The 25,864-nt window shown below is 44.5% G+C and overlaps 1 protein-coding gene across 1 annotated transcript in view; it reads left to right on the forward strand.

The window, feature by feature from the left end:
• Window positions 1-25,864, forward strand: part of VAT1L (vesicle amine transport 1 like) — a 158,965-nt gene that overhangs the window by 15,483 nt on the left and 117,618 nt on the right. The window contains exons 3-4 of the mRNA XM_078785709.1: window positions 367-582; window positions 8,470-8,612. Coding sequence (XP_078641835.1) covers window positions 367-582; window positions 8,470-8,612 — 359 coding nt within the window. The remainder of the gene's footprint in view (window positions 1-366; window positions 583-8,469; window positions 8,613-25,864) is intronic.

The following is a 25,864-nucleotide window of genomic DNA, read 5'->3' on the forward strand; positions in this document are numbered from 1 at the left end:
GAGTATAAACAAGTTTGAATGTCGCAAAGACCATTAAAACCTCAAAACATTTGTCGCTTAATGTTTTATGAGGAGTGCACGTGTCTCTCTCCGTTCCTCAACCCCATCAACGTGTCCTTTCACACGTATCTCGAGTCATATTTCATTTTGTAATTGTCATTTGTTCAAGTTTATAACATTCACCCAAGGGATGGCACATTGATGGGGAGCACAATGATAAATCGCCAAATCTGCGAAACACCAGGATGACACTTTTTAGCCGAGACAAAATTCAAACCCAGGAAACACGGCTCAGAGACGAGTGTGTATCTACAGACTATCCTCCCAACAGCAATGTTGCATTCTAATGGCTGCCTCTGTGTGTAGGTTGGTGCAGGTGTTATGGCGGTGATGTGCTACGGAGCTTGGGCTGAGCTGGCATGTGTGCCAGTTGAGAACGTCTTCCCCCTGCCGCCGGGCATGAGTTTCACTGATGGTGCAGCGTTTCCTGTGAGCTTCCTCACTGCCTACCTGCTCCTTTTTGATATAGGAAGGCTTCGCGAGGGCATGAGCGTACTCGTGCACTCAGCCGGGGGCGGCGTGGTGAGTCACATTCATTCTGGACATGCCCTCAACACTGATTGGAACATACGATTCTCTTTGGTTCATGAAAGCCCAAGAGTGTTTGAATATTTTTGTTCATGGATAGGAAAATGAAAGTACCTTAAGTACACTGCACACGTGTGTGAGGTTTCATTTTGAAATGGAGTCTTCTGTAAGCTTGACATCTTTCATTTGCATTCTGCTCACGATAAAAAACGCTCAATTAGTTCCGCTCTATTCACGGTGTTCTTTATATCCATTAACAGGACGCTAGTTGTCATGGTACTTCCTGAAAAGTCTCGTTTAACATCCACAGGCAGCACAGTCATGAGTTAAATGTTTTTCTTAAAGGACAGGCACCTTCATGTCTTCTCCAAAGGGCAATGTGCTTTGCATTAATATTTTATACTCTGTCTATGCAAGACTAGCTGCCAGTTTGTAGTAGGGCCTAGCTATTTCCCTGAACAAACAAATCCTAGACGAGAGCACCTCTGCTTTGCTTCCTTTGGTGGGATCCAAGTAATATGTTTGCAAGTGGTTGTGGGAAAATGGGAGTGGTTAAAAAGATCAAGAAATTTGGGAATAGGAAGGTTGTGGGACTTTTTTAGGATGTGTGAGAAAAGGCACAGGATGTTTGAAGGTGATAGTATTAGGATGATGGTGTAAAAGTGGCTGTTGGATGTTTGGGGAGGATTGGGGCGGTTCAAAAACTCCGCTATTTATCTGCACACAGATGTAGAAGGCCACCATGTGGAAGGTCATGGTTTTCCATAAATTTGTGTATGAAATCATACAGGACTGAGGATCCTCCCCAGGAAACGATTAAATAACATGGGGTTTAGTGGAACCAAAGATTGGCAGTGCAGCCACCTGAAAGCGTGCCAAGCACCATGAGTGGTGCTACGGTGTGGGGTGTCCACGACTTTTTGAAACATGAATGGGAAAAGGCCTTCACTGAGCATGTGAACTAGCTCAGTTGTGGGGTTTACCATTGTCTCCCAAAGGCCTCTCGGGCAAGTGCATCTGACATTAACGCATGGATCATTCAAGGAGAAACCTGTTATTTCATTTTCTTATTCAGATATCGAGGCGCTTGGAAACTTGAGCTGGAAGATTCCCTTTTGACAATTTTTTTCAGTAAGATAATTTAGTGGAAAGGTTTTATAACTGGCTCTCTGTTATGTTGACTAATCAACTAATTTAACATGTAAACCCGATGTAGAGATTGTGAGTACACGCTCCTTTAACTTCCCCTCTCTCAGTATTTTATTAAAAATATAAAAATCAAGACCAATTCCATGACCTTGCTGATGATTGCTTACTTCCATGACCTTGCTGATCGCAGTTGATATGAAATCTTTCCTTTTCTCCAATGGCCTCATCTCAGATCACCAATTCAGATTTAGACCTTGGACATGCTGCGTCTACTGTCCCTACAACCAATGGAGGCCTTCAATGTCAGACATGAGATCAGGGACATCTCTCTGGATATATCACGTACTTGTGATACCGTTTGGCTTCCAACCTTGCTATTCAAACGCACTGCCTATGCCATCCTAGGCCAACTCCACTCTTGGGTTACTGACTCCATCTACTCTCGTCGCCAACATGTGGATCTCAATAGAATCCTTCATGTCAAGGCTGGAGTCTCCTCTCCCTGTCAAGGCTGGAGTGCCCAGTCCTATTCCATTGTTATCGGTCCAGTCCTATTCCTGATCTTCATTAATGATCTCTCTTGACTCTGAAAAATCATATTTATCTATTTGCTGATGACTCCGCCATCTGATATGACATCCCTCATCCTTCAGACAGGTAGGCTTCAGCCTCCTCCCTCTCTTCCGACCTATAAAAAAATCTGCAAGCTGGTCGAACACTTGAAATATGTCCTTCAATCCTGACAAACCGCACACTCCCACTCTCTCTCTTCGAAAAGACCATCTGGCAACCTCTCTCCCCACCCAATCTACTTTCTTAACAATCCTCTTCAGGAAGTTCAGTCATTCAAACTCCTGGGTCTCACTATCAGCCATGATGTTTCTTGGGCAAACCACATTTTAAAGCTAGCCTCCAAAGCCAGTCGCCAACTGGGCATCCTCCATTGTACAAAGTCCTTTTTGGTACACCTGAAGTCCAAAGCACCTACAAGGCCTTCATCTGCAGCATGAGGGACTACTACTCTCCCCTCTGGGCTTACTCTCCTGCTTCACACCTTGCTCAGCTTGACGCCGTGGAAACCAATGCTTTCAAGATCATAGGGATCTCCGACGCTGAAGCTGAGTTAATGGGGTTATCACTTTCCCATCCCATGACTTTCCCATTCTATCACCTACTTTCTGGTCTTGCACCCTCTGCTCATCCGTGCTTTGTCCCCCACAGGTTATTGCAAGGTGCACAAGTGCTACAATCAGCCCCTTCTGATGAAACTACCTAACTCCAGGATCGCTGCTCACCTACACTCATTTGTTCCTCTTTCCCCCCCACCTGTGGAACCAATTTCCACATCCTCTTCAATCTCATTCTTTCCCTGCAGGTCTTCAAGACAGCTGTTCACCACCATCTCAGATAATCCCCAATTCAAAACCATGATCTTTTCTACCCTTGTTAACCATCTCCAATCCCCAAGTCCACCTCCTTCCAAATTCCCAGTTTTTCTTTCCTGAGAGTTTCCTTCTGTATCCATCTTGTCCAACCCAAGTGTCCTACCCTGCCCCATTTCTTCCATCATCCATTATTTGTTCAAGACCCCCTCTATTTTTCCTTCAACTCTGCTGTTCATGTTTACCTTGACCCTCCCCTTCACACCCTCTGTGCTGTTTCCTTCTGCTCTGTTCAATGTTCTTGCTCTCCCATGAGCCTTGTCTCTGTGTACAAATCCTTTCACAAATCGAAACGGCACTCTATGACGACCGATATGCCTCTGCCCACATCATTACTTCATTTTACATATTTGTACCAAGTTTGATTAAAATCCCTTAAGCTGTTCTCAAGTATCACATATTTACCTGACATGACCTCTGACCTTTGATGCAAAAATCTAACCTGTTCATCTTTGCATCATAATACATACAAGTACCAAGTTTGGTCAAAATTCCATCACTGGTTCACAAGTTAGCTCGGTAACAGAATTTCTACCTAACGGGATCCCTGACCTTTGACTTCTTGACCCCGTAATGTAATCACTTCATCTTTGCATCATTATACATCCATGTACCAAGAAGACACAGATCCCTTCAGCCGTTCATAAGTTATCGCGGTAACAAAAACCTATCACAGACTGACGGAAGTACTAACAGATGGACGGACAACCCAAAAACATGCCTCTGGCAGAAGCATAAAAAACAAGACCGAAAGTCTAACAGCGGCGTAGTCGGGCTTGTAAAATATTATAAACCACAAACACACATGATTCGATTTTTAAACAGTCGCTAATGCTGTTTATAATATTAAACAAAGAAATTTGCAGGAATCCCGACATCCGTGAGGTAATTTTTACTTACAGAACTGAGGGAAGATCTACTATAATCTTTATACCCCACAAGGATTGGGTTAATAACACGCTATCAAAAAACCGAGGCGACATTACTTCCACGGTTGTTAGTCCATACACCGCTTATCATTGATTAATGAACCATACACCGCTTCAATCCATTAACTATGTATTCACGACATTGGGATTAAAATGTTATGGTCATATTTACTATATTATTATTACTGTATTTCTATTACGAAAACGATACTACTGAAACGATACACTACTGTATTAAGAAACCTGGGCTCAATTTGTCTGTAGCAGCCTGAAGTTGAGGCATGAAGCTTAAGGCCTATATGTACCGTTTTGTTGCAAGAGCCATAACGTCAATGCTTTCGATATTTGATGGTCATTTTAACAATCTGTTTGCTTGTGTTTCACACTGAATGAAAAATGTACAGGTAGAGCATGGCGATTGTGATATATGACAGGTTCGACAATGTGTTCGGCCTGAATGAATTGGAATCAAAATGGCGGTGTGTGGAGAGTTAGCCACAGCACCGCCGTAATGACATCAGACGTAATCACATCACCCTGTCACGTGACCAGATCCTCAGCTCTGATTGGTATACGTTTGAGGGGACATACATACATACACACATACGGACAGACAAACACTCTTCTAGACGGCTTTGCACTACGGGCTCCGCCGTAAAAAATATATATATATATTAGGACACGTGTCCTAAACAATCATTTGACTCGTTTCTGTTGAACAAATCAGTTACCCGTGTCCCTGTGTACATTCGAATAAGTGTTAGCATTTTAGTTGTACATGCACACGTAGAAGTCGAATCTTGTATTGCCATCTTTAGCTGGTGTGACCTTTAATCACATATTGTGTCCATTGAGAGACGATGTTTGACACATCCACGACTATTAACGAAAGTCACGTTCACTAGACCACTCTCCTAAAGATGTTTTGGATTGTTTTCCACAAAGCGAAAAGTTTGTATAAGGATAAAATTACTTAATCTTTTTGCACCTTGCATGCATGAAACCATTCTTAGGATTTCTCATCCTCTTGTTGGTCGACACACCGGGAATACTTGGGTGGACCTATGGATTGTGGCTGAATAGGTTCAGGTTTACGTGCTTATTGTGTGTCCAGACAATGCTAGGAGGTTTCTAAATGGCTTTGCCCTATCCAGGTTCCTGTGAACTTTTTTTTGCCCTTTGTCCTATCCACACTCCGGCATTTTGATTCCAGGTCTGTATGGTGCAGGACTGATTTGAGAAATGATTAAATGAAACGGAAAACCAAATACTGCATTGAGTCATCAGATGGAACCAGAATAAGTAAAGAGTCATCAGGAGTCATCAGGAGGAACCTGGATAGGATTCGGGTTTCAGCCGCTACTCCTCTACCCTCAAACTCATCCAAGCGCAGCCAAGTGAACCTTCCAGAAAACTTTCTACAAGAATTCACTTCTCCTAAGACAGATAGATAAAGAAAGAGAGAAATAAAGAAGAAGCAAGAATTAGAATGAATAAAGAGAAATATGAAAAAGTAGAAAGAAATGTGAAAGGAACAAAGATGTTGGGAAGAACCCAGATAGATAGATTTCAGTATTTCTTCCTCAGACAAAAACGCAGCAACAGTTACAAGCTACCAGAGGTCCATCAGCAGGGAAGCAAAGTCTACACAGCATCAGGATATGAATTTTTTTTTTAAACTTTCCACCCTGATACTAACCACATTCCAAACACGAACAGCACTAGGTAGAGAGAATACCTCCGCCAGGCTGAAGTTTTTTTGTTGTTGTTGTATACAGAATCGAGGCTCGTGAAAGAGCTAACATTTATCACACAATAAATGAATCAAACAGACAAACAAAATATATTAAAAGAGGGAGCGGTAGACAAGATGGGGAGAGAAGGGGAAGCACACAAACACAACATTTGAGAGCAGGGACATCGGGTGATGTGTGGGAGGGAGAGGGCTTGGCGGGAGGAGGCGTGGGAAGGGGGAGGGGGGTGGGAGAAGTATAAAACACAAAGACACCAAGGACTTCCAAGAAAGAAGTTGGTGTTTCAAAAAAGTGGATTTGGGGTGAAATTAGCTGGGGTAGAAAAGATCAAGGTTTTGGATAGGGGAAGATAAGAGATGGTGGTGAAGAGCTATTTTAAAGACCTGGAGGGAGGAGTGGGATTGAAAAGAGTGAGGGAGTTTGTTCCAGAGGCAGGAGAAAAGAGGAATGAAGGTGAGCAGAGAGGCTTGATTTTGGCAGTTTAACCATAAGAGGGTTGCAGGCAGATCTTGTGCGACCTGTAGGAATATTTGGGGGACAGAGCCCAGAGAGAGCTGGGGGAGCAAGGCCGGAGAGGAGTCGGTAGATGACGGAAAGACCACCCACCTGCCTGCGGTGAGTAAGTGAAAGGCCCTCGGAGATAGCTTCATCGCGGGAGATTCCAATGATTCTGAACGCTTTGGTTTCAACAGCGTGAAGAAGAGCTAGGTGTGGGGCAGGAGCACCAGCCCAGAGGGGAGAGCAGTATTCCATTGAGCTGCAGATGAAAGCCTTGTATGTGGTGAGGAGCTCAGGTGTGCCAAGGAAGGACTTCACACGACGGAAGATGCCCAGTCGGCGACTGGCTTTGGAGGCCAGCTTGGAAATGTGGTTTTCCCACGAAAGATCATGGCAGATAGTGAGACCCAAAAGCTTGAGTGACAGAACTTCTTGGAGAGGATTATTCAGAAAGTGAATGGGAGGGTTGTCCAGTCGGTCTTTTCGGAGAGACATCGTAAGAGTGTGAGATTTATCAGGATTGAAAGACATGTTCCACTTGTTTGCCCAGTCTGTGATTTTGTCCAGGTCTGCAGACTGCCGATCTGAGGGATGAGGAATGGAGCGGCAGAGAGTGGAGTCATCAGCAAAGAGATAGAGAGGATTTTCAAGAGAGTCGGAGAGATCATTGCTGAAGACCAGAAAAAGCACAGGGCCCAGAACACTGCCTTGGGGAACTCCAGCCTGAACAGGAAGAGGAGATGAGAGAAACCCATTCAGGGCCACACGTTGACTGCGACTAGAGAGGAAGTCCGCCAGCCATGCGTGGAGATTTCCATGGATACCAAAGGAGGAGAGTTTGGTGAGCAGAGCGGGGTGCCAGACCGTATCGAAGGCAAGGGAGACAGCTCTAATTTCCTGTTTGGCATTGAGGACCTCCATCCATTGTTGAGACAGCAGAAGCAGCATGTCCAGAGTAGAGTGACCTGGTCTGAAACCAAATTGATGATCAGAGATCAAGCCATTGGAGAAGAGGAAAGATTTCATATCCGAAGCAATGATGGATTCCATGACTTTGCTGATAATTGGGAGAAGGCTGATTGGTCTGTAGTTGCAAGGATCTGTTTTTGCACCTTTTCTGTGTAAAGCGGTGATGTTGGCTGATTTCCAAGCAGATAGCAGATGACTTTGAGCAAAAGAGAGGGTGAAGAGAACAGAGAGAGGGAGTGAAAGAGCGGAAGAACAGTTGATGTTTTGTATCCCACTGAGAGGCCGGATATGTATCTGGATCTGAACCAATTTTTTTTTAAAGTGATTCGTCACCACTGAGCAATGGGGCAAAAACGATATACGAGTATATCACGATATTTCAAAAAGTTGTGGATGGATTAAGACAAAACTTGGTGGATGAGCTCGTTTAGTGACAAGAACAAGCCGATTCGATTTTGGTTCAGATCCCGATTCCTATCAGTGGATACAATATGTATTGTTCATCCCGGCAGAGGCATGCGGTCTAGCAAGTGCCGTTCTAGTTATACGTGTGTTTACTCGTATTAAACGGGACCACAAGCTCACTTTGTGTTGTGCTCATCTCTGAAATGTCTGGTCCTGGTATGAACCATGAAAAGTCACATCAGACTAAAAAAACTGCCACCCAGGTGAATTTCCTGCAGGGTGCTGCATTATAAAGCACTGCATATTTTAGAAGGTAGCTAAATTCAGCTGCCCTAATATATGTATGATCATGTTGATGGAAGTAACACCATGGTTATTCATTATAGTAACCCTTTGGCTCAATACAGTGGTCATTAACCACGTCGATAGGTTAAATGGATGTGGATGTAAAGAATAAGTTGGCTAAATAAAAGATTTGCATTGTTTGATAGAAATATAAAGAAATGCGTAACAAATGCAAAATGCATGCTGGGAAATATGTAAGTAGAACAGGATTGTGAGATGTGGCTAAGACACAGGTACAGTAGGCCAAATGTCCCCTTCTTGTTCGTTAAAATGTTTCCTTGTATATTATGGTTTTAGGAGTTAGCTGTGATTGGCACTGCTGATTGGCTTAAAGACAAGAACACAGCCTCTAAGGCACAGATTTTTTGACCTCTTATTCGGGCCCTCCAGGGTCAGGCAGTTGCCCAGCTCTGTGCCACCGTTCCTGGGGTGACGCTGTTTGGGACTGCGTCATCGAGCAAGCACGAGACCATTCGAGGCTCTGTGCTGCACCTTATCGACCGCAATGCCGACTACGTGACGGAAGTGAAAAAGTGAGCATCATGCTCTTGCTCTCAATCTTGTAAGACTTGTATTAGGGCTGTGTTGTCACATGACATACAAGGATTGCATGAGGCTGATTGGGTAGCTAAAAAGGGGGGCTTGCTCACTTGTTACCTTTCTAGTTTATGTTTGATGCTTGAACCGAATGTAGACACTATCATCCTGGTGCTTCATATCAGATTATGCTAAGCTGGGTGTCTCACCTGCTTTCACTTTTACCGGTGGATGTTAAAGACCCTTGGTTTCTTTTTTTTAAAAATAGTAGGCCATTGTTTACAGTCAGTATGTACTCTGAGTGTATAGACATATTCATTAACAACACCTTGTTAAACATATTAATCCTTCACTATAATCGATGTCATGGGCCAAAAGTGGCTCCAATCATGACACGCATTCAAGTGGACATCACAATATTATTACTAGAATATAAGACCCGTCGCTTCGCAGACGGGAGTACCAATCTTTGCTGAAATGGCTAATATATGGGCAACAACAACAAAGGATTCCTGGGAGATCCTGCCCTTTGTGTGGGGATAACCAGCGTTGCAAGTTGGCATTTGCAGTTTAGACACGTGTCCATGTACCTTACACAAACGCTGCCTTTTTTTCTCTTTTTTTTTTTTGCATCACAACCCTTCTCGAGAGTTCCCTCAATCCACCATAGTTGGATTTATTGAAATCCGTTAATCCATTCTCAAGTTAAAACAGGACAACCAGACAGACTGATACTCCTTTTATAATAGAGATTTTTGTTATTATTATTATTATTATTATTATTATTACTTTCCCTTCCTGCCCCTGTCCCTCCCCCACTCCACACCAAGTGTTGTCTGGCAGGATGGTGCAGAGGTAGCTCACTTGCTTATTTTGAGCTGTGTAGTGTGGATTCCATTCCCAACAAGGCTATCAATTGTCAGACTAGTGTTTCTTATGCAAGGTGTTGAATCACAAAGTGTGCAATCTCTAGAATGGACATTAAGCCGGATGTCCCATCCGCTGGCATTAGCTGGAAGACGTTTAAGGTCCGACAGCGTCCTTTGCGAAGAGGTGGCGAGTTATCCATGATACCATGGACAAGAGAGGAACACCTCTCGAAAAGATCGACAGGTGAAACAGGCAGACACAGTTATGGGAAAATGGTGATGTAAAACTTGTACTCTTACAGTGCATATTGGTATTCTGAAATACCATGACACGCACATTAATAGAAAGGAAATTGCTCTTTAAAAGTAGAACAAGCATAAGCTTCATTTTAATAATTGTTATTGACTTTTCAGTTTGCCGCAGGTCGGAACCTCCATAAACTGAGCTCACATATACAATCGTGGCCAAAAAATGTTGGCACCCTAGCACTTTTTTTCAAATAATGCACTATTTCCTCCAGACAACTGGTGAAATTAAAAAAATCTTTTGGTATCCACATATGTATTTCTTTGGTTTGCAGTGGAACAAAACAAAAAAGCTGAAAAAATTACTAAAAATAGCTTATTCCACACAGAAATCCAAAAATGGCCTGGACAATATTATTGGCACCTTTTAGAAGTTGTTCGAAATAATTTTTATTTCAAGCAGGTGATTTTCCTTTACTTTGGAATTGAACTCACCTGCGGTGAGCTGCAGGTGCCTGCAATATAAAAATCACTTATTCAACCAGTTTGAATGGAGAAAAGGAGTCATTCTGCTGTTTTGTGTCACTGTGTACCGCAATGAGCATGGAGAAGAGAAAGAAAACCAGAGAATTCTCTGAGGAGGTCAGACAAGATTGTAGCCAAGCATGGACAATCTCAAGGCTACAAGTCCATCTCCAGCGACCTTGATGCTCCTGTGTCCATCGTACGCAATGTTATCAGGAAGTTTAAGGCCCATGGCACTGTAGCAAACCTCCCTGGACTTTCCGCAAGAGAAAACTTGATCGAAGATTGCAGCGAAGGATTGTTCAAATGGTGGAGAAAGCACCTTGATCAACTGCAAAACAGATTCAAGCTGACCTTCAAACACAAGGTACGACAGTTTCAACTCGCACCATCAATCGCCAACTCAATGAAACGCTCTATGGTAGGAGCCCGAGGTGGACCCCACTGCTGAGAGAGAGACATAAGAAAGTCAGATTGGAGTTTTCCAAAACACACCTGAACATGCCAAAATCCTTCTGGGGGAATGACCTGTGGACAGATGAGACCAAATTAGAGCTTTTTGATAAAGCGCATCATCTCTATGTTTACAGAAAACAAAATGAAGCCTTCAAAGAAAATAACACCTTCCCCACAGTCAAACATGGAAGAGGTTCAATTATGTTTTGGGGTTGTTGTGCTGCATCTGGCACTTGGTGCTTTAATGTGTGCATGGCATAATCAAATCAGGAGATAACCAAGGCATTTTGGAGTGCAATGTTCAACCAAGTGTCACAAAGCTGGGTCTCCGTCGAAGGTCATGGGTCTTGCAGCAGGACAATGACCCCAAACACACTTCAAAAAGCACCCAGGAATGGTTCAAGACAAAACGCTGGACTGCTATGAAGTGGCCAGCAATGAGTCCAGATCTAAATCCCATTGAACACCTGTGGGGAGATCTGAAAATAGCAGTTGGGAGAAGGAAACCTTCAAATCTGGGAGAACTGGAGCAGTTTGCACAAGAAGAGTGGGCAAAACTGCCAGTATCGAGGTGTAGGAAGCACTTGACTGCAGTTATTTTGTGTGTAGGAACATTTTGATGTGCTAAGTAGGGAAAATGTAGCTTATGGTTGTGTTTAAATGTTCATCATACGAAGGATTATGACGTGTTAATTAGTGGTAAGGTTTAAGGTTCAATTCCCCTGTCCATGAAACCCTCTGTGGCCATCCCTAACATTTATAACAACTGCCGGCCAAGCTTATCATGCTCCATGGACACATACAGCAAGAACCCACCCAGGAGAGGTGGAGCTATCAGTGGTACGGTGGGCGGCGGACATGACCAACAGGCCACGTGTCCGGATGACGTAGGCGGAGTGCGAGGCGCGTTCAAAGAAGAAGCTTCGCGATTGGTGCTTGGAGAGTGCGAGAGGCAGCAAGAAGCTTTGCGATTTGTGCTTGGAGAGTGTGAGCGGCAGCAAGAAGCTTTGCGATTGGAGCTAGGAGAGTGCGAGTGGCAGCAAGAAGCTTCGCTACTGGTGTTTAGTGAGCAAGCGCGTGAAGAAGATGCTTCGCGATTGGTGCTTGGTGAGTGAGCGCACGAAGAAGAAGGTTCGCGATTGGTGCTTGGGGAGTGCAAGTGGCAGCAAAAAGCTTCGCGATTGATCGGGTGAAAAGACCGCGTTTTTGGGTCTTGCGAGGAAGTATGAGGCCTTTCTGTGCGTTGTGAGAGAGAGCGGTTTTCTGCGGGGATCTGGAGGGAGCTTGGACTGTTGGGCTCTTCCGGGGAGCTGGAGGCCTTGTTGTCCTTTCCCAAGCGGAGGAGAAAGAAAGAGAGCCATCTGCAGGCTTGCCACAGCCTCGATACCGAGCATTTTTCAGCGTGCGGCGTTCGATGTCGTCGCCGTTGCCGTTTTCCAAGCTTCCTGCCCTGGTGGCTCTGGACATCACCACTGCCGACCTCACCAACGGGACCCATTTTGGGGTCAGCTAAGTGCCGGAGAGGGAGCTATTATTTTTTTACTTTACCCTGTGTGCGTGTTTGTATCTGAGTGGAGGATCCTCACCGTAGAATTTAGTTACCTAAGCTTTATTTTCGGTGTCTTCATTCGGCACCTTATTTTGTAACAAATCATCATCGTTACCTTTTGTTGTTTCGTTCTTTTTTCGGATTCAGAATAAACCCGTGTTTTCTTGTAGTTAAACGCTTCGTGGTTCTTGAAAAAGAAACCCCATGTATCATTCCATCCTGCGCGTGTCATAACTGCCAAATTGGAGATCGCCTCGGGAAGTAAAGTTGTTCGGTTCATCCGTCCAAGGCTGGTGATAACTAGCCATGTGCGTGACAATATGTATATAATGTATGTATATAATGTATGTATATATATATATATATATATATATATATATATATATATATATATATATATATATATATATATACAGTCATCCCTCGCTCTATCGCGGTTCACTTTTCGCGGATTCGGTACATCGCGGTTTTTTCTCGCTAGTATATGTAAAATTATATCGCGGATTTTTCGCTATATCGCGGGATTTTGCGGTATAAATGTATTTTTATATACTATTATTTTAAATATTTTTGTGGTAAAATAAGCATTTTCTAGCCTAAAAAATTAAAAAACGTAAAAAAATAAGAAAAATACAGTAATTAAAACATATTACAAGAAATAAAATACTGTACATAGTGTACAGTAGAAGGGTAGACAAAGAGTCGTGCGTATGGAAAACGCAGATGCGGCAGCTTCCACTTGTGCGAGTTACCCACGTGAGATCGTACACGGCACGCTACTGGCAAACCAACTCGGGAACACTGAAAAGCCCATTTATCGGGCTGCATTATAAAGCACAACCAGAAACCGAAAGCCACGCCTCTCAAGCATGGCGTGCTTCGGTGGTCACGTGACCAGCCACTCTCGCGCCGGGGATCCCCGCCGGTGACGTCACCGGCTGGAGCAAGGAGATTCTGATGCTGGTCTTGCTTGGGGAACCCATGGGTAGCTACAGTATCTTCAACGGTGAGTACCCATTAGAATTTTATATGTTGTTAAAATTACGTATGTTTAAGAGCGTAAAAAGTGTTTAAGAGTATAGGAAGTGTTTATAAGAGTATGGGAAAGGTTAATAAGAGTGTGGGAGTTCATAATGCTTTAAAATATATATAAAAAAAAATAAAAAAATATGGTCGCTACTTCGCGGATTTTCGTTTATCGCGGGGGGTTCTGGAACGTAACCCCCGCGATAAACGAGGGTTCACTGTATATATGTAACTGTGAGAAATAGTAGAAACTCCACAGTACAAGCAGGGCGTCTCATTTGCATTAAATAAATAATCGGGAGATTAAATCAGACGCGGACGTAGCTTCAGGACGTCGATCTTAAATTTTCGACAAGCTTTCGACCAACAAAGGTCTCTACAAAAGTTATTGCCGCTTCCTCTGGAGATGGTCCGTCAACTTGACAATGCTGTTTGTCATGGAGTGGTGGCTTTACGAAATTCTGGCATGAAACAGCGTGCTATTGCTCGGCAGTATGGCATCACTCAAGGTCAGGTGTCAAAGATCCTGAAACGAAATGCACAGAGGGGTGTCCCTACTCCAATACCGAGGCCAGGACGTCCACGCAGAACCACAAGGAGAGATGAGCGCCAGCTGCACCGGTTAGTCTGCAATGGCCGTACCAAGTCAGCTAATCGGCTTAGGGCTGAGTGGCAGCAACTTACAAATGTGCCTATATCCAGAAGGCTAGTCAACCAACGACTGGTTCAAGCAGGCTATCATGCCAGGCTTCCCCTGAAAAAGCCACGCCTGACCAGACAACACAGCCAGCGCCGATTGCAGTGGGCCAGAGAGCACCGTCAATGGCAGCCAGGACACTAGAATCACGTGACCTTCAGTGACGAGTCTAGATTTCTGGACTATCGTCAAGATGGCTGCGTCTGAGTGCGCAGACAAGTGCATGAAGCCCACAACGAAGATTGTATAGTGCCAAGAATCCAAGCTGGAGGTGGTGGTGTGACTGTTTGGGCTGCTTTTCATGCAGGGGGAAAAACTGACCTGGTTGATCTGAATGGAAACCTGAACCAGTTCAAGTACAGGGTCATTCTGGAAGAAACATTGCTTCCATTTGCTCGTGCAGCCTTTCGAGGAAACTTTGTCTTCCAAGATGACAATGCACGGCGTCATCGTGCTCGCATGATCCAACACTTTCTTGCTGACCGTGGTGTAGAGCATATGGAGTGGCCTGCCATGTCCCCGGATATGAATCCGATAGAGAACTTGTGGGCAGAATTAACGCGTCAAATCGACAACTTGGACCAACAGCCTACCTCTGTGCATGAATTGCAGCAGACTATTGTCACTGCATGGCAAGCGATTCCTGTCCAAACCTTGGCAAATCTCGTGAACACCATGCCTCGACGTGTACGTGCTCTCCTGAATGCTCGTGGGGGTTATACGAAGTACTGAACTGTAATTTTACTGTCCGTAATCCCAGTCATAATTTAGCTTTTGTTTTTGTTGAAAAAAAAATTGGCTAATGTGCAAAATAAAGAGATACTTCTGGAAAACGTACAGAAGTTTAACACAGTACTGTCCATGAATTGAGTTTGATATCAGTTTACATCACTTTCAAGGATCAATTTATTTGCTTCGAAATGGCAAATGTGGTTTTTGTTTCTTTTAAAGGTCACATTAACAAAATCTAGAATAATTTCAACATAATTTCAATTAACTTTTGGTTCTAAGTCATCTTGAAAAGTCAGTTCACCTCCACAAAAAAAATATTCCATATTAAATGCCAAGTCTGTATGTATATATATATATATATATATATGTGTGTATATATGTATATGTGTATATATATATTGTTGCGGTTTTGGAAAACCACTAAAAAGTAATGGCAACCACTATACAGGTCCCTTAGAATAGTTACTTCACACAGACCATTATCTTAGTCCATTTCCCTTATTTCAGGTTATTATGTTGTTATGCGTTGGGAAAAGGAAAGATAGGTCCTCCACTCAGAAAGGGACCATTTACCAGGCAATGCACCAGGCTCAAAGGCACCAGGCTCAATGGTTCCGTTGTACTGGGTGTTTTTGTTAGATTTGATGGTTTGGTTATGCTGGGTGGTTTTGTTGTGGCCTTCCAGTCAGTCAGGGCAGAAATTTGTAATCTGTTCAGGGTGCCGGAGATAACCAATTTGCTCTTCCCGAAAGACACCGTGGGATCTTTCATTTACATCAACCAGAACCAGGCGGAACATTCGATCATCTTAACGTCCATTTGAAGGACGTCGCACACATCGATGCCCCACCAAGCATGTGAAACACATGGTGGTGGCCAGGCTCAGAGTCTGGCATGGTGGCCAGGCTCAGAAACCCACCAATCAGGGCCTGAGTCACTTTGGGGGAGCTTGTGGAGCGGAGTAACGGGCTCCACCAATAGGGAGCCAGGACACTTCCAAGACCACCCTCCACTCCCCCCCCCCCCCCACCCCCAACCCCAGCTTCCCCACCTCGGTGAGGGTGAACAAAGGGAGATTGAACACGTTTTTGAACTTTCTTGGTTTTTGGACATTGTGGACCAATGTTCTATACCAATACTGTGTTGTGGACCAATACAGTGCCTGTATTTTATCTCTCTCTGCCGGGTTCACTCACCCTCTGAACATGTGCATCCGTTCTAGGCCAGACTCTCTCACAGGCCTTTACATGTGTGATTAGACTCTCTTGGTTGCTGGATTTTATTCCCTCAGAACGTGTGCATCTGTTCTAGGCCAGACTCTCTCACAGGACTCTACACGTGTGATTATACTCTCTTGGTTACTGGATTTTATTCCCTCTGCACGTGTGCAAGCTATCGCGTGACGGACCAATTGCCATTTGTAGTTGCTGGTTCGCAACCTGCCAAGCACGAAGTTATTCGTGCATGGCAGCCACATGTCGGGTAAGTTCAGGAGGGAACTGAGGCTAACCACTCGTAGTAAACCCGAATCCCAGACCGTAACATATTCGGTGTTCAGGAGTGGGATTCCTGTCTGAGAACCATAACACATTGGTGCCGGGAGTGGGATTCAGCTCCGGCAACCGAATGTGTATGTATGTATGTATATATATATACATATATATATATATATATATATATATATATATATATATATATATACATACAGTGGAACCTTGACTTACGAGTTTAATTCGTTCTGTGACCGAGCTCGTAACTCAATTTGCTCGTTTCTCAAATCAAATTTCCCCATTAAAATGCATTGAAATGCTATTAATCCGTTCCAGCCCGCCAAAAACCACACCAATTTTTTTTGAAATATGCAGTATATATAAAAATATCTCGCGCTTTATATTTCACCTGTATGCAGCATACAAGTTGGCAGGATGGCCTGGACTGGAGGTACGCACACTTGACTCTAAACTGTCCAGCCTGGGTTTGAATCCCGACCCAGCTATAACCTGTCATGTCGGTGTTTCACAGGCAGGGTGATTCATCAATGTGTGTACCGCTAAACTGGGCGCCCCGTTTGCGTCCCATTAGTTGTTGGATGTTAAGAATCTCACCGTGTCTTCCACAAAGAGAAGGCGAGCTATCGCCGGCACTCTGAACAAGTTGTGGCCTGGCATGCTCTTCTCCTCTGCCGTTATATACGTCCTCCTCGGCATCTTTTTCCAGAAGAGCCCTGTCTCGTCACAGTTGAAGATTTGCTGGGGGATGTATCGTTCGGCTTCTATCAGTTCGGCAAAAGTTATAATAAAATCTTCAGCTGCCTTCACATCTGCCTCACCAAGTCGACAACACGCACACCTCGCTCATGTTTTTCGACGATTGCGTGTTTTATATCCAAGCACATCATCCTCTTCTTCTTCTCAGTACTGCCCTTGGCACTCAATTACTTAGGACCCATGGTTAAAACTAAGAAATTTTCCAAAATAACCAACATGCGAAAACAAAACAGCAGCGATATACGGCAGATATGCTTGCACGGCAAGATAACCACGTGACCGGAACCCACCTGGTGCCGGCTGGCGTAAGCTCCAAAATAACCAACATGCAAAAACAAAACAGCAGCGATATACGGCAGATATGCTTGCACGGCAAGATAACCACGTGACCGGAACCCACCTGGTGGCGGCTGGCGTAAGCTCCAAAATAACCAACATGCAAAAACAAAACAGCAGCGATATACGGCAGATATGCTTGCACGGCAAGATAACCACGTGACCGGAACCCACCTGGTGGCGGCTGGCGTAAGCTCCAAAATAACCAACATGCAAAAACAAAACAGCAGTGATATACGGCAGATATGCTTGCACGGCAAGATAACCACGTGACCGGAACCCACCTGGTGGCGGCTGGCGTAAGCTCCAAAATAACCAACATGCAAAAACAAAACAGCAGCGATATACGGCAGATATGCTTGCACGGCAAGATAACCACGTGACCGGAACCCACCTGGTGGCGGCTGGCGTAAGCTCCAAAATAACCAACATGCAAAAACAAAACAGCAGCAATATACGGCAGATATGCTTGCACGGCAAGATAACCACGTGACCGGAACCCACCTGGTGGCGGCTGGCGTAAGCTCCAAAATAACCAACATGCAAAAACAAAACAGCAGCGATATACGGCAGATATGCTTGCACGGCAAGATAACCACGTGACCGGAACCCACCTGGTGGCGGGTGGCGAAAGCTCGTAACTCAAATCTCGGCTCGCATCTCAAAGCAATAAACCGCCCGAGCGACGGCTCGTATCTCGGAAAACTCGTAAGTTGGTGCACTCGTAAGTCAAGGTTCCACTGTATATATATATATATATATATATATATATATATATATATATATATATATATATATATATATATATATATATATATATACTAGCTGAGGTACCCGGCTTCGCCCGGGTTGAAAAAGAATAATACAAATATATGATGAAAAGAACATGTATATTTTAGAACAATATCACAGTACATTTCCTACATGACGTTTTGTCAATTTTAAATTTCTCAAAACCTCTTGGTATACATTTCTGGTTTTCTTACTTGGTGCCAAGACATAAAGATTGCTTGGTTTTCCAACCCTCGAGCAGCCCACGTACAGCTGGCCATGGGATGTACCCGGCATTGCCGGGCGGGGGAAGGGACGGGAGGAGGAAGGGGAGGGGAGGGGAACGGGGGGGGAGGGGAGGAGAGGGGGGAGGGGGAGGAGGAGAGGAGTGAAAAGGAGGGAGGGGGAGGAGGAGAGGGGAGGGGGAGGGAGGGGGAGTGAACTGGGAGGGGGAGTGGAGGGGAAGGGGGGAGGGGGGAGGGGGGCTTCACCCGGGTTGAATAAGAATAATACAAATATATGATGAAAAGAACATGTATATTTTAGAGCAATATCACAGTACATTTCCTACATGACGTTTTGTCAATTTTCAATTTCTCAAAACCTCTTGGTATACAACATTTCTGGTTTTCTTACTTGGTGCCAAGACATAAAGATTGCTTGGTTTTCCAACCCTCGAGCAGCCCACGTACAGCTGGCCATGGGAAGTACCCGGCATTGCCGGGCGGGGGAAGGGGGGAGGAGGAGGGGGAGGGGAGGGGAACGGGGGGGGAGGGGAGGGGAACGGGGGGGGAGGGGAGGGGAACGGGGGGGGAGGGGAGGGGAACGGGGGGGAGGGGAGGGGAACGGGGGGGGAGGGGAGGGTGGGGAGGGGAGGAGAGGGTGGGGAGGGGAGGAGAGGGTGGGGAGGGGAGAAGAGGGGGGGAGGGGAGAAGAGGAGGGAGGGGGAGGAGGAGAGGAGTGAAGAGGAGGGAGGGGGAGGAGGAGAGGGGAGGGGGATGGAGGGGGAGTGAAGTGGGAGGGGGGGGGGACGGCTAGCTTGGCAAGCAATAGCAGGATTTTTACTTTTATCTCAATGAGGGCTATATATATAGTCCGTGCTTGGAGCCTTCAAGTTCAACATAAAGTTTTTTTATGAAAAATAATGCAGACGTATAACAATCCACCAATGCAAGTTCAGAAATGAATGCAGATCCTTTACTTTGCGATACAAACGCAATTCCCGCCATTTCCACTCACGATCGAAGCCCTCCACAGTGACCGTGCCTCTTCTTCCTCCTACAACTTCGTCTCACTTCTTTCACTCAAAATGCACGAAATTCTGCCGCATGAAATTATGTAGAGGCCTCGTCGGGGGGATATAAGGTAGATAAGGAAGGCGTTGTAACAGAAGAATCAAAATAAAAGTGGAAGAACATAAGGAAATGGGAGCTATTCTGGACCCACAGCCAAACCCGACAAACCATTGCAATACACCCCGAACGTCTAGCGCCGCCACAAACCACCATGGAATTGCAGGTGACGCGGTTTTTTTAAACCATTGATATTAAAATAAAACGTAGCCTAAAACCACCGGGATTTTATGCTGATTCCGAATCTGTGTCTAAAACTTTTCTCCGGTGTAGTTCTTGAGTTATAAGCGGACATCCAGACAGACACACACACACACACACACACACACACACACACACACACACACACACACACACACAGACACTCCTTTATATATAGAGATAGATATATATATATATATATATATATATATATATATATATATATATATATATATATATATATATATCTTGGAAAATCACAAAAAAATAGCAAACTGGAGTCTTTCATTTTCAGCAGCTTTAAGAAAATCTTGACAATCTTCTGGTCTAGAATGGACAGTAGGAAAGAGGTTGACAGGTTAACAGGGAGGGAAAACGTCATGGAAGTGATACAAATTAGGAGGTGGGGATGGATTGGTCACGTGCTGCACATGGAGGATCAAGCTATACCGACCGAAAAGAGCAATATGCTTGGCATGTGACGGGAAGGGAAAGGATGGACGGCAAAGAGAGACCTGGTGGCGTACCACCAGGAAGGACATTAAATGAATGCAGGTTACCTGGAATAAAATTGGAACGTGGACTCAAGACTGACGAAAGTGGTGAACGTTTATAAGAACCACCGGGACCAAACCACCAGGACTCCATATCCCAAGCGGCATGGATGGACAATAAGCAAGTGAAATCAATTCCATTGTATGTCATTTGCCACCTGATAAAATCACAATGATTTGTTTTAAAAATATTTAAATAAGTAAGTCATTCGTTTGTTATTCATTTACTACTCAAACTCACAATGTTATTCGCTATGTATTTTTTTTGTTGATATTGTAATTATAACAATCGCGATTTTGATGATCCAAGCTTAATTGTGACATTAACAAGTCAAGTGAATCCACTTGGATTCCGCCCAGGTTGGCACATGGAAATTATGATGTAGCATAATTATCATCTCGGGTCAAGATTTGAAATTATGCCATGGTTTTTGTAAAATTGCTACTAGTATTCACATTATGTACTTTCACCAAAACATACATCATCATAGAAACATACATAGAATTTGGGTCCTCTGGGTCATTTGGGTCCTCTGGGTCATTTGGGTCCTCTGGGTCATTTGGGTCCTCTGGGTCATTTGGGTCCTCTGGGTCATTTGGGTCCTCTGGGTCATTTGGGTCCTCTGGGTCATTTGGGTCCTCTGGGTCATTTGGGTCATTTGGGTCATTTGGGTCCTCTGGGTCATTTGGGTCCTCTGGGTCATTTGGGTCATTTGGGTCCTCTGGGTCATTTGGGTCATTTGGGTCATTTGGGTCCTCTGGGGCATTTGGGTCCTCTGGGTCCTCTGGGTCCTCTGGGTCATTTGGGTCCTCTGGGTCCTCTGGGTCCTCTGGGTCATTTGGGTCCTCTGGGTCCTCTGGGTCCTCTGGGTCATTTGGGTCCTCTGGGTCCTCTGGGTCATTTGGGTCATTTGGGTCCTCTGGGTCATTTGGGTCCTCTGGGTCATTTGGGTCCTCTGGGTCATTTGGGTCCTCTGGGTCATTTGGGTCCTCTGGGTCATTTGGGTCCTCTGGGTCATTTGGGTCCTCTGGGTCATTTGGGTCATTTGGGTCATTTGGGTCCTCTGGGTCATTTGGGTCATTTGGGTCCTCTGGGTCATTTGGGTCATTTGGGTCCTCTGGGTCATTTGGGTCCTCTGGGTCATTTGGGTCATTTGGGTCATTTGGGTCCTCTGGGTCATTTTGGTCCTCTGGGTCCTCTGGGTCATTTGGGTCCTCTGGGTCATTTGGGTCCTCTGGGTCATTTGGGTCCTCTGGGTCATTTGGGTCCTCTGGGTCATTTGGGTCCTCTGGGTCATTTGGGTCCTCTGGGTCATTTGGGTCCTCTGGGTCATTTGGGTCCTCTGGGTCATTTGGGTCCTCTGGGTCATTTGGGTCCTCTGGGTCATTTGGGTCCTCTGGGTCATTTGGGTCCTCTGGGTCATTTGGGTCATTTGGGTCCTCTGGGTCATTTGGGTCCTCTGGGTCATTTGGGTCATTTGGGTCCTCTGGGTCATTTGGGTCCTCTGGGTCATTTGGGTCATTTGGGTCCTCTGGGTCATTTGGGTCCTCTGGGTCATTTGGGTCCTCTGGGTCATTTGGGTCATTTGGGTCATTTGGGTCCTCTGGGTCATTTGGGTCCTCTGGGTCATTTGGGTCCTATATTCCTATCCTATAACATATATATCTCCTATAACCTATCCTATAAATATAGATTTGATGACGTCATGTTTACACATCTGAGCGACAGAAATGAGCGACAGAAATGAGCGACAGAAATGGGTGACAGAAATGAGCGACAGAAATGAGCGACAGAAATGAGCGACAGAAATGAGCGACAGAAATGAGCGACAGAAATGAGCGACAGAAATGAGCGACAGAAATGAGCGACAGAAATGAGCGACAGAAATGAGCGACAGAAATGGGTGACAGAAACTAGCTTCACTTTTGAGCGCCCGAAATTCCCAGGCAAACGCTATAACGCACCAGGTTTACAACCTGTGCGTTAATAAATGATATTAGAATTATTCTTTCATCGAACTGCAAACTCACCTCTGAGCTGGGTAGCCGAGGTTAACCTTTATCTTGGTGTTTCACATGCTTGGTGGGGCATCGATGTGTGCGACGTCCTTCAAATGGACGTTATAGACAGGTCCATGCCAGGCAGAAATGGCGCCGTTTTCCAGTCAAGGTTTTCTCAGTGGATTTATATACTTTTGATCATACTCTGTCGAATAAGCTTGTGGGCCACCCTGAAATTTGCCTCAAATCCAAGATGGCGGCCAAAAATCCAAAATGGCCACCAGAATAGCTAAAATAGTATTTCTGAGAGTTGCTTTTACCCATAGATGATTTTTTTTCAACTGATTGTGGCCTATTATGATAAAGAAAGATAACTCAGTCATAACTCAGCCATAAAAATTAACAATCGGTACTTTATTAACAAAATGGCCGCCGGGCAACTTCCGTATTACGGAAACTGCTATAACTTCAGTTCCGAGTGTGATATGATTATAATTTTGGTGTCCAGTCATATGTTTTTGGGGTCAAGGAATCCATATTTGTACTTTTTATTTCAGTGAAATCATTGGTTCATAAAGAAATCTAAGATGGCTGCCAATACTGGCCACCGATGTGGCAGATTCAGTCATGTCTTGTGCTCCATAATATATATTACAATACATTTTGATTCAATTTCTTGGTTTCCAAAGTCTGGTTATCCATTTAGTTGGTTTATCATGACACTAGCTCAATAGATCATCCCCTAAATCATGGATGAACAATAAATCCAAGATGGCTGCCGCTGAACGGCTCCTAGTCAGTTTTGCTTCGTCTACCAAACTACACAGGTTTATAAAATGTATCTGAATTCCCATTCAATATGATCCCCGGCTTTGGTTATGCTTTGGGAAAAATATGTTGTTCAAAAGGCACATAATCCTCAGTTACTAAGATCAAGATCAAGATCACTCTCTTCACTCTGAAAGTCTGAATAAAGTCCACAGGTATCCGAAGAAAGTTGTTCCATGGTGCTCTCCGAATTTTCCCCATCTTCTTGGTACTCTTCATCAACTTCAGATTCTTCTGCTCTTTCTTCTGCCCCACCGATACCTATAAAAAATGTGAATGGATATAGTCGGGATTCAAAACAGTAAATCATATAAAAATAACAAAATTACGATTGCATTTTGGACTTATCTACCTTGCTTTTCTCTTTCTCTACAGTGAACTTCACTGTCTTGTACATGTTTTCTGCTTGTATTCCTGTGTCTCTTCTTCCTTGAAGGCTGGCTTCTCTCTTCTACTGCATCTTCTAAATCTGCATCATACTCCGCGAGACCTGTAAGTGGAAGGTTACACATATTTAATCTGGATGAATGCACTGCCAGTGGGAATACATTGGAGGAACTTTATGACAGGAACGAAAAGCAATGATCAAAGTAATGATATATTTTTAGTATACTTACTTTGAATTTGTCTTTTCTTGCTCTTTTTCTTGGAGAGGCTTGGAGGGAGTTGCGGGCAGGTAAACCATATTGGCCTGATACCATCATCTGTATTTTCCCATCCTCTGTCAGTGATAGAAGGATACTCAATGTTTTGCTTGAGACACTGGTACCACACCCATACCTGAAGGTCACTCCTCTGGAGGTGTTCATTGGTGCTACTCTCGTCTGGAAGGATGCTGGAACTAGATTTCACCTTTTGAGTGTTGTACGTTCGGATCCTTGTTTCAACAAAGCTTTCTTGTTCACTTCCAGAATACATGCAGGTTCTGAAGAAGCATTTAGCACTGGTAGCATCTTGAAAAGATTGATTTGATCTGCCCAGCTGAGAGAGTAGATGGGATTTCTCTTGTTTCAACATCTTCTTCAATGGCTTGATTTTGCCGATGCGAAATGGGAATGATGTCGTGTCACATCCAGTAATGCTATGATATGCTGGGAGAGTTTGACACACTTCATCTCCAAAATGAGTCGTTAGTTTCTTGACACTGACGTACCGATGGTCAATCTTCATGAACCAGTCTTGTGGTGGTTTGCAGACAGAATAGGCATAGCTCAAGAGGATCAGTACATCTGTATCTGAAGCCTTAATCACAACCGGACCTTCGCACTTGCTTGCATGAAGAACAAGCCTGGTGTCAGCCTCATGATGGTTGCAGGATTCAAGTTGTTCAAACTTAGTTTGCGTGATCAACCATGTATTCTGTTCCTCTGTCACGGTGAGTGGAATTCTGAGTTTCGATCTGACTGAATCACTTTTGAAGTAAGTGACCATAAATTTAATCAGCTCAGTCTTGTTTTCAGCATTATGCAGAAATGCGTCCCAATCTTTGCCTCTGGGCATACTCTGCTCGGGGCTTGTGATGTGGGTTCTTCTACCAGAGATCCCTCGGCGTCGTTGGGTTAACTCCTTTGTAGTGGACGTACAGTAGGAATCAAATATGATCCCAAGCTGTTTTGGGTTTGACTGGCTTGGTGGCATGCAGAATTTCAATAGGGCATCAGTGTATTCTCCCCAAGTCTGTTGAGCCGGGATTGACTTTACAGCTGCCATTCCGTCAATCAGCCAGTTGCTTCTATTTGGCGGTTCCTCTGTAGTTGATGAAGATTCCTCAATAAGGTAGTTCCTCAGCGCTGCTTTAGAACCTTGTCGAATGTCTCGTTCTGGTGTGGCAAGGGCAAGTGGAATAGTTGTCAGGGGGTGTGAATGTGCCTCTTCAGGGGTAGTTGCCTTTCCTACCAACACACCAAATGCTTGTCGATCCTCCTTGAGAACGTTCACTGCCTTTGGATTTTTCTTGACCTTCTCCATGCCCGTTTTGATCTTGAGATTCACAATCCTGTCAAAAATGTTCATTCTGCCTTCTCCAGTAGCCTTGAGTCTAAGGTTAACAAAGTCTTGGAATTGTTTCTCTCCTGCTTCGGTTGATGACAACAATCCACTGACAATACCTTGGTTAATTTCCACTCCAGTTTTCATGTGACGCGCAGAACCAATCAGAAAAGGGTCAAAGTACTTATCCAATTGGATGACTAGGTTGCGAACCATGTTGTCATGCTGCCTCCGTGCCCCTATTGTTGTTTCCTTGTGAGTTGAAGAGGTCAGGATATGCAACCTTTCCTTCAATCTTCCTCTGAGCTTTGCCATTAAGTGACTCGTTTTTATGAACGCATCTGTTGTCTGCTTGCTGGTACTGTAACCGCCTTGCATTGGACCACCCCGGACTTTAACCTCTCTGTTGATTGTGGTCTCAGTGATCAAGTCCCCATGGATCGTAGAAAAGGGCTCGCCAGTCATCGACCCTCCGAATCCATTTTGCAACAGATCATCCCAGGCATCTTTGTGATTCACCTTCAGATTTTGGAGATTGACGTGTTGGAATGTCAGGTACCTAGCATAGTTGATGTGCCCGAAAGCAAAGCACTTTGGAAGAAGCGTTCTCTCTGCTGCCAGGTGTGTTTCAATGCTCTTCTCCCTTACAGCTGCTATGAGGCACAACATTGCTGATACGTCCTTAAGCCTTAATTCGGAGAGCACCATGGAACAACTTTCTTCGGATACCTGTGGACTTTATTCAGACTTTCAGAGTGAAGAGAGTGATCTTGATCTTGATCTTAGTAACTGAGGATTATGTGCCTTTTGAACAACATATTTTTCCCAAAGCATAACCAAAGCCGGGGA

The sequence above is a fragment of the Myxine glutinosa genome, chromosome 10 (assembly GCF_964187855.1).
Source record: "Myxine glutinosa chromosome 10, kmMyxGlut1.1, whole genome shotgun sequence".
NCBI classification, from domain to species: domain Eukaryota; kingdom Metazoa; phylum Chordata; class Myxini; order Myxiniformes; family Myxinidae; genus Myxine; species Myxine glutinosa.